At 43.4% G+C, this 13,924-nt stretch overlaps 1 protein-coding gene across 2 annotated transcripts in view; it reads left to right on the top strand.

Moving 5' to 3' along the window:
• The window catches only part of LONP1 (lon peptidase 1, mitochondrial), a 33,351-nt gene that overhangs the window by 5,969 nt on the left and 13,458 nt on the right, over positions 1-13,924 (top strand). For both annotated transcript variants that reach the window (XM_070943473.1, XM_070943466.1), the window contains 8 exons: positions 2,393-2,512; positions 3,420-3,651; positions 3,881-3,942; positions 6,096-6,225; positions 6,394-6,477; positions 10,070-10,290; positions 11,677-11,815; positions 13,287-13,465. In XM_070943473.1, coding sequence (XP_070799574.1) covers positions 2,393-2,512; positions 3,420-3,651; positions 3,881-3,942; positions 6,096-6,225; positions 6,394-6,477; positions 10,070-10,290; positions 11,677-11,815; positions 13,287-13,465 — 1,167 coding nt within the window. The remainder of the gene's footprint in view (positions 1-2,392; positions 2,513-3,419; positions 3,652-3,880; positions 3,943-6,095; positions 6,226-6,393; positions 6,478-10,069; positions 10,291-11,676; positions 11,816-13,286; positions 13,466-13,924) is intronic.

Here is a 13,924-nt window from a genome sequence, read left to right as displayed (position 1 = left end):
TCTGAAATTTTGTAAACATGAATTCCCACTTATACAATATAATATGAAGTACAGGTAGTCCTTGACTTACAACTTCATTTAGTGATCAAAGTTACAATGGCACCGAAAAAAATGATTCATGGCCATTTTTCACACTTATGACCATTGCAGCATCACCATGGTCACGTGATTTACATTTGGATGGTTGACAATTGACTCATCTTTATGACGGTTGCAGTGTCCCAGAGTCATGCAATCCCCTTATGCAACTTTCTGACAAGCAAAGTCAATGGGGAAACCAGATTCACTTAACAACTGCGTTACTAATTTAAGAACTGCAGTGATTCATTTAACGTGGTGAGAAAAGTCGTAAAATGGGGCAAAACTCATTTAACAATTTTTTCACTTAGCAACATAAATTTTGGGCTCAATTGTGGTTGTAAGTTGAGGACTACCTGTAATTCTAAGTTCTAGTATCTCTAAATTTGGGTCCCTGATCAGTTGTGAAATTTTATGATCACAAAATAGCTGTCAAGGGGCAGCATCCATTGGGGACTTGATTGATTGATCATTGCAATCAAGTCATGGTCAACTCTTAGTGACCTCATAGATAGATTTTCTCCATAATGATCTGTCCCTAGCTTGGTCCTTCAGCTGTCCCAAGGGTGCTTCCACTATAATCCACCCACCTTCCTGCTAGTCTTCCTCTTCTCTTTCCTTTTGCCTTTCTTAGCACTGGGGTCTTCTCCAGGAAGTTGGGTTTTCGCATAATAGATCTGAAGTAGAATAACTCTTAAGTTGATTTGTTCAATGATCCATTGGTTTGTTTCCTTGGCTGTCCACAATATTCTCAAGAGTCTTCTCCAACAGCAGCATTCAATATTTGGTATTGGGGATATGGCCGACTACAAATAATATATTTATGATTTTGAATTTGCCTAACTTCTTATATAGGATTTACAGGTAGTCCTCAACTTACAACAGTTCATTTAGTGAGCGTTTGAAGTTACATTACTGAAAAAAGTGACCTATGACCATTTTTCACACTTATGACCGTTGCACCATCCCCATAGTCATGCGGTTTACATTCGGATGCTTGGCAACTGGTTCATATTTATGAGGGTTACAGTCTCCCGAGGGTCATGTGATCATCTTTTGTGACCTTCTGACAAGCAAAGTCAGTGAGGAAGCCAGATTTACTTGACAACCCTGTTATTAAATTAACCACTGAAGTTATTCATTTAACAAATGTCGCAAGTAGAGTTGTAAAATGGGGGCAAAACTCACTGAACAAATTTTTCGCCTAGCAACATAAATTCTGGGCTCAATTGTGATCATAAATCGGGGACTACCTGTATTCTCAACCCCTCCTGGATTAAATTATTATTTAATCCAGAATACTGTCTTTATCCTGACTGGGATTATTTTTTAGCAGGTCAGTAAGATCCTTGTTCTGTGGATGTGTGGTGATTATGGATAGCACATTTAGATGTCACAGTAAGATGACAAATTTCAAAGAATCTCCCATTTCCTGTAATTCCTTATTTTTCAAAGATTCCCTAGTGAATCGGAGAATGCTATCTAAAATCGGAAATTCTTTTCTTTCTTTCTTTTTCTTTTTTTTTCTTTTTTCTTTTGTCTTATACATCAAACAAACATTAAATCTATAGCGGTCTATATCACAGTGCGAGAAGGAAGTAAAATTGTCCCATTACATATATAGGATAGCCAAGAAAAATCTATTACGTATACCAAGTGACATGTTTATCATATACATCAGTTTGCAGCTCAGTTTGACATCCAATTATCCCATTGACTCAAGATATATAGTAATCTGTGTCCCCTCGTCCTTTCAGTATCATAGTAAGCCGATCTGATTCCACACAGTTCATTATTTTCTGAATTACTACTTGTTCGGGTGGGCTGACATCCATCTTCCAGTATTGGCCCCGTGCCAATCTTGCAGCTGTTGTTATATGTAGCAACAGGTACCATGTCATTTTGTTTACATTTTCAGGTCTTATACCTAATAAAAATACCTCAGGACGTAGTTGTATATGCTGCCCCAACATCTCATTAAGCCATTTCTGAATATTCTTCCAAAATTTCATTGCCTCTCGACAGGTCCACTATTGTCACAATAAGATGACAAATTTCAAAGAATCTCCCATTTCCTATAATTCCTTATTTTTCAAAGATTCCCTAGTGAATCGGAGAATGCTATCTAAAACCAGAAATTCTTTTCTATCGCTTAAAGTTTTATGTGTCAAAATAAGATGTAAAAAAAAATAGTTTGTCAGCAGATTCCTTTGCTCCAAAGTTAATATTAAAACGGACTGTGTTTTTCTGAAATTGAGTTCTCTTCTTTCTCCACATATGTCTCTCAGTAATTACTTTGACTATTTTTTGTCAGCAATGAATCAGATGTGGTGGAAAACCTAAATGAAATCTACCAGATGGGGACTTTTGTCCAGATCCATGAAATGCAGGACCTGGGTGACAGATTACGGATGATTGTCATGGGACACCGGAGGTAAATATACTCTACAATTCTTGGATTTTTTTTCTTGTCCATTTATGTGGGGTTGCTATACCTTTTTTTTTTTATTTGATTTATATACCGCCCTTCTCCGAAGACTCAGGGCGGCTTACAATGCGTTAAGCAATAGCCTTCATACTTTTGTATGTTTATACAAAGTCAGCTTATTGCCCCCACAAACTGGGTCCTCATTTTACCTACCTTAGAAAGGATGGAAGGCTGAGTCAACCTTGAGCCTGGTGATATTTGAACTTGCAGTAATTGCAGGCAGCTGATGTTAATAACAGTGCTTTAGTCTGCTGCGCTACCAGGTCTCCTTGGTGGATGGATGTGGAAAAAATGCCATTCAGCAGTAGAGACTTGATGTTATATTCAGAGGTGAGCTGCACATACGTTAACAACCAGTTTGCGGGAAATGTGAGCGGCTGCATCAGTTTCGGGCAACTTCAAACACACAGCAAATCTTCTCAGGCAGCCACGGTGAGTGGAGCAGGTGAGGCACAGCAATCAGCTGCGCTTCGTCGGCGGGGAACAAAGCCAGAGAGTGAGATAAATAGGACAGGCTAGCGCCAGGACTGGTGGGCGGGCCCAGCCGGTGGTCGGAACTACTGGTTCGCCCAAACCGGTCTGAACCGTTATATTGATGAAGAAGATCTCTGTAACTTTGCATGTCTTCTGGATGGGGGCAGACATTCATTTAAAAAAAAAATTGGCCACTTGAATCTGTCTTTGGATCTGTAGAAAGTTTAGCACATCCCTAATCCTTAAACCACATTGATATTTCAAACAAAAATGCCACGCTTTGTATCGAGCCTAGAAGATAAGAAAAAAAATATGTTTTTCAACGGGTTCCCCGTTCTTACCAAATCTGTTCAGTATTTTTCCTTCTTCGGGGTTTCAGAATTCGTATCAACAAGCGGATGGAAGTGGAGTTGGAGGAGACCGAGACCAAGAAGAAACCCCGCCAGAAGCAGAGGCGTTCCAAGCAAGAAGTGGATGACAAGAGACCAGAGACAAAGCAACAAGATGTTGAAGTGGTGCTGGAACCTCTCCAGGCGTCTCCAGGCGAGGTGCTCATGGTGGAAGTGGAGAATGTGGTCCATGAAGAATTCCAGGTCTCTGAAGAGGTCAAAGTGAGTGAGGGGACCTAGCAGAACTTCTTTCTGGAAGGAAACCACCTGAACCTGTAGCTGAGAATGCAAAGGATACCCTCTTCTGCATGTATTAACCCTGTCTTAGCCAAACAGGACACACACAAGATTCTCTCTTGCAGACACGTGGAGCCCTGTGAGATGGGCAAATACAGATGTATACTTGGAGATTCCCTTCCAGTATTCATCTGTTCGTACCGTTTGTTTGCAGGCTCTGACGGCAGAAATTGTTAAGACCATCCGGGACATCATTGCCTTGAATCCACTTTACAGGTATGCTTTCTCTCTTCCCTAGACCCAGCCAGATGCAGGGGCACCTGTTGTGTGTCCCTCAGGTCTTTTCCCGCCGTAATCTTGGGAAGATAAAGCTCAGTTTATAAAGCAATCATTTTTCCTGGGTAGGTTGTAGATGATGGTTGATGGGCATGTTTGTTCTTAGTAATTTGGGGTTTGTAAAAAACAGCAAAGTATAAATAGCTAAGCAATGAAATCCACACAAATTGGGGAACTGCGTCCTGCATCCCCCTAAATGTGGGATTTAGCAGCAATTTGAGTTAAAGTAGAATCCTGCCTCATCAAATGGATAAATCTTCTCTGTTCCTTAATCTGGAGGCAGGTCCTTTTCCTTGTCCGTAGCTATTGGCTGCAGGCTGGTAATACAAGTACTCCCCGACTTAGGATCACTATTGAGCCCAAAATTTCTGTTGCTAAGTGAGACATTTGTTAAGTGAAACTTTGCCCCGTTTTACGAGCTTTCTTACCACCGTTGTTAAGTGAATCACTGCAGTTGTTAAGTTAGTAACACGGTTGTTCTGTGAATCTGGCTTCACCGTTGACTTTGCTTGTCAGAAAGTCGCAAAAGGGATCACATGACCCCGGGAAGCTGCGACCGTCATAAATAGGAGTCAGTTGCTAAGCATCTTCATTTTGATCACATGACCATGGGGGATGCTGCAAAGCGTGAAAGACGGTCAGAGGTCACTTTTTTCAGGACTGTTGTAACTCTGAATGGTCACTAAACAAACTGTTGTAAATTGAGGACCACCTATAATATGCACTTTAAACAATGGGATAGGTGGTCCTCAACTTACAACCATTTGTTTAGCGACCACAAAAGCACTGAAAAAAAGTGACTTACGACTGGATCCTTGTACTTACGACCGCTGAGGCATCCTTGTGGTCACATAATCAAAATTTGAGCACTTGGCAACTAACATGTATTTTGGAATGGTTGTAACGCCTCGTCATTGTGTGAACACTGTTTGCCATTTTTCCAGCTAACATCTGAAAATCAGTGAGAGAAGCTGGATTCGTTTAATGACCGCAAGATTCACTTAACAACTGCAGTTATTTGCTTAATGACCAGGGCACAAAAAGCCATAAAATCAGGCATGAGCTACTTAACTTATGAGCCACCTTGCTTAGCAAAAAGGGAAATTTTGGTCCCAATTGCGGGTTTAAGTTGAGCGCTACCTATGGAGCGGTTTCCATCCCCAAAACATTCATACTACCCTGTTTCCCCCAAAATAAGACATCCCTGATAATAAGCCCAATTGGGCTTTTTGAGCTCATGGCAATAAGGCTAAGCGCTTATTTCAGGGTTCAAAAAAATATAAGACAGGGTCTTATTTTTGGGGAAACATGGCATTAAAACAATGAGAGGGGAAATATGTGCATTTTGTTCGTCCACCAAATGAAACTACGGACTTACTAAGTGTGGTTTCAGAAGAATGCGGAGATAAGCAAGGAAGGTGGATTGTGGGAAGGGTTCTGATCTACTGTGTGAGGTTCTTTCGGTGTATGCACAAGAAAGCATTGTAATGTTCTGCTAGATCAGGGGTGTCAAACTCGATTTCAATGAGGGGTGCATCAGGGTTGTTTTTGACCTTGGGGCCGGGTGGGTGTGGCCAGGGTGGGCATGGCCAGCTTGATGTCACTCTGCCAGCCAAAACAGGCTCAGAAGCTCCGTTTTTGGCTGGAATGGCCTCCTGCAACCCATTGCCAGGAAAAACAGAGTTTGGGAGGGCTGTGTCCCAACTTCCATTTTTGCTGGCACTGCGGGCCGGTCCTTTGCTGTTTCCAGGGCAGCCCCATGGGCCAGATCTAAACACCTCGTGGGCCAGATCTGGCCCGCGGGCCTTGAGTTTGACACAGAGGTGAAATCCAGCAGGTTATGACAGGTTCTGGAGAACTGGTAGCGGAAATTTTGAGTAGTTTGGAGAACCGGCAAATACCACCTCTAGCTAGCCCGAGAGTGGGGAGGGAATGGGGATTTTGCAGTATCCTTCCCCTGCCACGCCCACCAAGCCACGCCACGCCATGCCCACAGAACGGGTAGTAAAAAAAATTGGATTTCACCACTGGTTTGACACCCCTGTGCTAAATGCATCCTTCCTTTGACATATGCTTCAATTTGGTTCTTGCAGAGAATCCGTGCTTCAGATGATGCAGGCAGGGCAAAGGGTGGTTGACAACCCCATCTACTTGAGTGACATGGGCGCAGCTTTGACCGGAGCTGAATCGCATGAGCTTCAGGACGTCCTAGAAGAAACAAATGTAAGGGAGAAGAGGCTGCCACGCCACCAATATGCCGAGTTTGATGAGACTCAGCAATGGGGAATAATCCTCCACCCTTTAAAACGGTGACAGCTCAGGTGGCACAGCAGCCCAGAGCGCACTGGTTGGCCTGAATGTGAATCTGTTTTCTTGCTTCTCTTTTTCTAGATACCAAAACGCCTCTACAAAGCACTATCTCTCCTCAAGAAAGAGTACGAGCTGAGCAAGCTTCAGCAGCGACTCGGGCGGGAGGTGAGGCCCGCAAGGGAAAAAGAAATGGAGATTTCTCCTATCTTCTTCAAGAACTTGTTCTTCTCCTCCTATAGTGAGATAGAAATTAGCGGGCATTGGACGAGGAAAGTTTGGGACAAGGATGAATTTGTTTTGATTGAAAATATGCGCAGCTTGCTTCTTTTCCTTCCAGATTGTAGCTAAAATAGGTGATCTCTGTGAAACAATGTTGATATTTATGGTAATTTTCAAATTAAACAAATTAAGAATAACTGACCCAAAGGTACCCAAATAATTTTCTGATTAAATTGAGGATTTGAACCTGGACTGCCGTAGTCTACCCAAGTGGTTCTTTTAACTTTGGGATTAGTAGTTCTGAACCTGTGCTGGAATTGGCCTCTGGAATACCAGATGTGTCTCTATCAGCAATATAGATGTCGGCCCTTTATGGTCAGTTTGCACTAGTCTCTCTCTCTCTCCCTCTCCATCTCTCTCTAGCTCAGCCCATTTCACAGGATTGTGGTTGTGGGGGAAATAGGAGGAGGAAGGAGTATTAGGTATTTTTGTTGCTTTGAGTTACTTGCTTATTTATTTATACTTTAAATTTCTTAACTGTCCATCTCCCTCGGAGAGGGAGTCTGGTGATATACAATATCATCAACAGATCAGAATAATTTAGGATTAAAAGTTTTAAAATTATCAAAACAAAAGTATAAAAATTCCAGAAGCTGAAGAATTCCAAGAAGAGGAATTCTAACAGTACAGTTGTCAACTCGCAAAGTACTTCTAATCTGCTCTCGAGCTGCCATGGGCAGCAAGCAGGGAGCACATTCCATGCACACCTTCCTCCAACGTTGGATCTCAGATTACCAAAGCTGGTTTGTGAGCTGCAGGAGTGCCTTGTTGGGGAATGTGATTTATGATGCAGACCGAGAGGAGAGGGGAAACAGGTCAAAGTTGAAATGTAACTTTACTTTACTTTATTTTACTTTACTTTTATTTGATTTGTATACCGCCCTACTCCCGAAGGACTCAGGGCAGTGAACAGCCAACAATAAAATACATACATACAAAATTTAAAAAGCAGAAATAAAATCAAATTAAATAGTTTGGCCCAGACAGATTAAAACCCCAATCAATTTAAAACAAATTTAAACTTTGAGGATTAAAAATATTAAAAATATTAAAATTGTTTAAAAAGAGGGAAGACTTTGCGAAGATATTATATGGAATATAAATATAAAGTCACTCGGGAGGTTTTTACACATAAAAGTATTTTTTAATGATGTGGGCAGATGGCAACTAAAGACACTAAATACTTTGTTGGAAGAAGGATCTGATGTGATTGTTTAGATTTTGTAAATAATTATATATTGCGGGCCTGCGGGAAAGTGGGTGAAACAAAACTGATAGGGTATATGGTGATAGATTAGGTTATATTGCAAAAGGGATGTTATTGAAGATTGGACTCTGAAGCTGGCTAGTCTTGTAGAAATGGTGAAGTTATTAACATATATAAAAGACCGGACACAAGAGATTTATGTAAGGGAGTGGAGGATAGGGATAGATTATGTATAGAATAAATACTAAACTAAGAAGTATTAGATAATTTTTAGATGAATGTTGTTTAGAAATGTATAGTTTACAGGGGATAGTATACTAGAATGTCAGGAAGAAATGTATAATTGGATTTCATTCTGGGGAAGTCATGGGGGGAAGGGTAGGGTAAGGGGGGGTTAGGGAGGGAAAGGGGGAAAAATTTGTATTTGTAAAACTTTTTAAATAATAAATAAATAAATAAATAAATAAATAAATAAATAAATAAATAAATAAATAAATAAATAAAGAGGGAGAAAGTTAGGCCAGGCCCGCCTGGTGAAATAAAAAGATCTTTAGAGTGTGGTGGAAGGTGCGCAGATCCGGGATCCTCCGTATCTCCGGGGGGAGCTCGTTCCAGATAGTAGGTGCCCCCACAGAGAAGGCTCTCCCCCTGGGGGCTGCCAGTCGACATTGTTTGGCCGACGGCACCTGGAGGAGCCCCTCTCTATGAGAGCGTACCGGCCGGTGAGAGGCTATTGGTGGTAGTAGGCGGTCTTGCAAGTACCCAGGTCCTGAGCCATGGAGCACTTTAAAGGTGGTAACCAAAACCTTGAAGCGCACCCGGAAGACCACCGGGAGCCAGTGCAGCTCGCGCAGGAGGGGTGTTACATGGGAGCGCCATGTTGCTCCCATTACCACCCGCGCGGCCACACTCTGTGCCAGTTGGAGCCTCCGGGTGCTCCTCAAGGACTTACCTGCGGCAGAGCAGACCTCACACGAGTAGATGCCGACATGCTGCTCCTAATAAATAATTGGATTTCTTTTGAAGCTTGGCTCGAGACTCATCAGTTATTTAGGGCATCTGTCGGAACTTTCACAACAGTACTATTGTTAGTACTGCCAGCCAGCCAACCTCAACAACAAAGGTTGTTTGGGCCTCTGTCCCCCACACATCCCCCTAACATATAAATAAATAGATAAATAAATATTTTTTAAAAAATCAAATGAATAGGCAGACATATTTATTGGCTGTTTTGAGTCAAAGTGGGCCATCCTTTATCCTGTTGCTGAGCATATCTAAAAATGACTAATTTGTGATAAGCGGTATGGGGATTCCAAGGAAGAGAAGCTGCACTCTTCTGAGACTCAAGATGGGGAAACATTTTCCCTGGCCTTTCTTCTAGTTGTAGATATTAAGTACGGGGTCCGTAATTCTCGCAGAAGAAACAAAGGCTAAAATCTCTTTTCTCCTAGATCACAGTCTCAGTGCTTTCTCCACAATGCCAGTTATTTTCTTCAGATAACCATCTGCAAGCATTACGCCTGGTTTCAAGTTAAGCCAGCAGCACCTACATTTTCTTACAAATTTGTCACAAATTCTATGATTTTCTTTTCTTTTGTCGATTAAGACTACGATATTTTATAATATTGCAAGAGAACGAGAAAAAATGTCTCCAAAGCCCTATGAGTTTCAGAGTCTTCCCATGGAGGAGTTGGTCCAATGTTTTAGCTGCTTTTTTCCCCATCTTTGTTATCATTTGAGGGGAGTTGCACAAGTTGAGAACTGCATGAGAACCTTGCAATTATGCTGACAACTCAGATATTCGTCCCGAAGAAGATCTAAAGCAGGGGTGTCAAAGTCGATTTCACTGAGGACTGCATTAGGGTTGTGTTTGACCTCCGGGGGGGGAGTGGGCGTGGCCATGGTAGGTGTGGCCAACTCGACATCACTCGTGTTGGGGGTGCCTGTGGTGGCCCGAGCGCTCTGCTAGCGAAAACGGGCTCCCGAGCTCTGTTTCCAGCTGCAATGGCCTCTTACAACCCTCTGCCAGCACAAATGGAGCTTGGCCCTCCCGAGCTCCGTTTGTGCTGGCAGAGGGTTGCAAGAGGCCATTACAGCTGGAAACGGAGCTCGGAAGCCCGTTTTCACTGGCAGAGGCACCGCGGGCCAGTCCTTCACTGTTTCCAGGGCAGCCCCATGGGCCAGATCTAAGCACCCTGCAGGCCGGATCTGGCCCCTGGGCCTTGAGTTTGACACCACTGGTCTAAAGCTACAATTTTGCTCCATCTCCAGGTGGAAGAAAAGATCAAGCAAACTCACCGCAAGTACCTCCTGCAAGAGCAGCTGAAGATCATCAAGAAGGAGCTGGGCCTGGAAAAGGAAGACAAAGACGCCATTGAGGAGAAGTTCCGAGAACGCCTGAAAACGCTGGTGGTTCCAAAACACGTCATGGATGTGATCGATGAGGAGCTGAACAAATTAGGCCTTTTAGATAATCACTCCTCGGAATTCAAGTAAGTTGAGACTTTGGCTCATAGCTGCGGTTTCTTTGTCGCTTCCTAAGGATCGGGAAATAAGTGTGATGAATAAGTGTGGACTTTCTAGTACTCCTTTTGTATCACAGTAACAGTGATATATATTTGGGAATATAACCACAGTACGATGGGCTGTTAGGAGTTTTATTTATATGTGTGTGTGTGTGTAAAAATCTACGGTTATAACTCAAGCATTGCTTGTGGTATATGTGTGTCTGTGCACACACACACACACACACACACACACACACACACACACACACAAAACAGCCCATCATACAGTGGTTACATCCCCAAATATAGCACTGTACATTCCCAAATAGCAGTGTTACTGTGATACGAAAGGAGTACTAGAAAGTCCACACTATTATTCATCACACTTATTTCATTATATACAGTATGTGTACACACACACATACAAGCAGTGCCTGAGTTATGACCATAATGGAGCCTGCCCATCATGATTATTAAGTAAATTAAGGTTATTAAGTAGGGACTGGTGGCTCAGCAGACTAAAAGCATTGTGATTAACACCAGCTGTCTGCAATTACTGTAAGTTCGAATCTCACCAGGCTCAAGATTGACTCAGCCTTCCATCCTTTCTAAGGTAGGTAAATTGAGGACCCAGTTTGTGGGGGCAATAAGCTGACTTTGTATAAATATACAAAAGTATGAAGGCTATTGCTTAACGCATTGTAAGCCGCCCTGAGTCTCCGGAGAAGGGCGGCATATAAATCAATTTTTTTTTAAAAAAAATCACTGTGGTCATTAAGTGAATCCCTGGTTGTTAAGTAAAGCAGTGGTTTACTATGGGTGTAGTTTTGCTGCAAACTGGAAACCCAATTCTGGGTTTTGATCAAAACACTGTAAAATGTGGTCACAGATGATGATAAATGAGGCCCAGTTGCTGAGCACCTGAAGCGCAGTCCCTTGATCATGGAGGATCATGCAGCCGTCAGAACTTTGAATCCAGGTTGTTAAACACTCCCCAGATAGGTCTGTTGGAACTTCGAAGGGCTGCTAAGGAACCGGTTGTAAATTGAGGACTACCTATAGCTACAGTTATACATGGGCTATCTCTTAAGCACCGAAGATCGCCTTCAAATGCCACCTTCATCACTCCTCCTGACCCAGATAAATAAGCTTAGTATAACAACCACCATAAAAAACGTTGTTTTATAACCGTCACAAGTTATGACCATGATAGGCAGACTCTACTGCTGTCATAATACAGGACTACCTATATTAAATTTATTTCCAAGTATAATTTTAGAGGGAGTTGAAGGACGTTATGAAGAAAGTATGGTTTGGGCAAGCTTTTCTTCTGTGCTCTTTTGATGCTGATGCTCTCTTGGTTTCTGCCAGTGTCACCCGCAACTACTTGGACTGGTTGACATCCATCCCGTGGGGCAAATGCAGTGAGGAGAATCTGGAATTGGCCAGAGCCCAAGAGGTTTTGGAGGAGGATCATTATGGCATGGAGGATGTGAAGAAAAGAGTGCTGGTAAAGGCTTTGGATCTCTTCTGTTGGTTTAATATGTTTCTCCCAGCTCAATCCCAGGTCAACGATGCTAGACTTTTTAGAGAGCTACTTTAGCGAGTAGAACTCTTGAGCCCCCTCTACCCCCATTCCTTGGAAAGGCAGATTAAAGTATATCATAAGGATGTAAAACTGGAGAAGTCTGGTGGAGAGAATAAGCATAAGGTGTCAACCCCCGAAATGGCAAGCATCCGGCATGCCGTCTCAGGGTTGCTATACATGGGGGGGGACCCTGAGGGAGGAAGGGGACGCCCTGCCGATTGGGAGGGCGTGCTTATACAAGGACTGAACTCATGGGAGGTTGTGCGAGCGGCATGGACAGAGGAACGCAAATCCCAGCTGGAGAGGTGGAATCGACATGCAGTTGGAGAAGTGACGAAGCTGCAGCTGACGTTTCCCGGCGTCCGGAAGCAGCTGGGGAAGAGCTGGGTGCTCTGACCCTTGAAAATCAGCTGTGTGGCGGGAGCAAATAGCGCTGACTTTAGTTTGTTCAGTGCTGAGATTCTAGCCTGCATTAAAACGCTTTATGCTATTGAAGGACAAATGCTGTTTCTGGGGCTGAGAGCTTGGAACGTGACATAAAGCTCATAACAAACACATGTGGGTTACCCTGCTCTTAACTCCTCCAGGCCTTTCACTGACCAGCAGATTAAAAAGAAAGTCCTGGGTTGTCTTTCCAATCCAAGGGACGTGGTAGCTCAGTGGCTAAGACGCTGAGCTTGTCGATCGAAAGACCGGCAGTTCAGCGGTTCGAATCCCTAGTGCCGCGTAACGGGGTGAGCTCCCATTACTTGTCTCAGCTTCTGCCAACCAAGCAGTTTGAAAGCATGTAAAAAATGCAAATAGAGTTTCATATAGCTTATGAATGAAACATTTTTAATCGTTAGTTTATGTTTATAGTGTTTTGAGTTATAAGGAGTTAAAGACCTAGGGAGAATTTGAAGTTAACAAATTGTTAGCGTATTTTAGTTTTATGTTTGTGAATGCTATACCCTCTGCTTGTTCTGGGAAGTCTAGGGAGCGGGGTGGGGGGAGAGGGGAGGGGAGGGGAAAAGGGTGGGGGGTGGGCAAGGGGGATGGGATGGGGTGAGGGTGGAGGGGTGGGGGGGGAGAAAATGTTTGTATCTTCTATAAAACTTTTCAAATAAAAAAAAATGCAAATAGCAAAATAGGGACCCCTTTGATGGGAAGGTAACAGCGTTCCGTGCATCTTTGGCATGCCTTAGTCATGCCGGCCATACAACTACAGAGGTGTCTTTGGACAGCGCTGGCTCTTTGGCTTAGAAACAGAAATGAGCACCGCCCCCTAGAGTCGGGAACTAGCACATATGTGAGGGGAACCTTTACCTTTATCTTTCCAACCTCTCCTAGCCAAAGCTGGACAAGCAACACTTGTATCAATCACACGTCTATTCCTTTTCCTTGTATGACCCAGGAATTCATTGCTGTCAGCCAGCTGAGAGGATCCACGCAAGGCAAGATCCTCTGTTTCTACGGCCCTCCAGGGGTTGGGAAGACCAGCATTGCCCGCTCTATTGCTCGTGCCTTGAACAGGGAGTACTTCCGCTTCAGTGTGGGCGGCATGACGGATGTGGCAGAAATCAAGGGCCACAGGTGTGTTCATCTCGGGCTTCCTTGGCAGGGCTTGTCCAAAGTACTAGAGCTGTAACGCTGGGCCGGCAGTGACTAACAAATCCATCGCTTTCTGGTCATAGCAGCTCAGCTTCCTGGTGTGCAGAGGCATCTGCGGGGCATGGTCAAAAAAAAGCCAAGAGCGCATTTGTGATGCAGCAATTGAAGTTCTGCCATGCGCATAAAAAAGAGCTTTGATCACCCTGTCATGGATTCCCCGTTGTTGTTTTTTCGCCACGCCTTGGGCACTCGCCTGCTTTCTCCAGCTGAAAAGGTGTCACTAGCCTGTGCATGGATGTTTATGTAGTATAAATACTCCTGGCAACCTGAATGGCAAGCAAGGAGAAAGTTGACTCTGCTTGAGATGGAGAAAACTTTGCATAATTGTAAACAGTTAACAACACCTTGTCCATAATCACATCTATTTTTTCTGGTACTACA

This window comes from Pituophis catenifer, unplaced genomic scaffold, assembly GCF_029215685.1.
Source record: "Pituophis catenifer annectens isolate HBS135680 unplaced genomic scaffold, rPitCat1.0.hap2 SCAF_1, whole genome shotgun sequence".
Classification (NCBI taxonomy): Eukaryota; Metazoa; Chordata; class Lepidosauria; order Squamata; family Colubridae; genus Pituophis; species Pituophis catenifer.
This window is presented reverse-complemented; position numbering and strand designations above follow the sequence as displayed.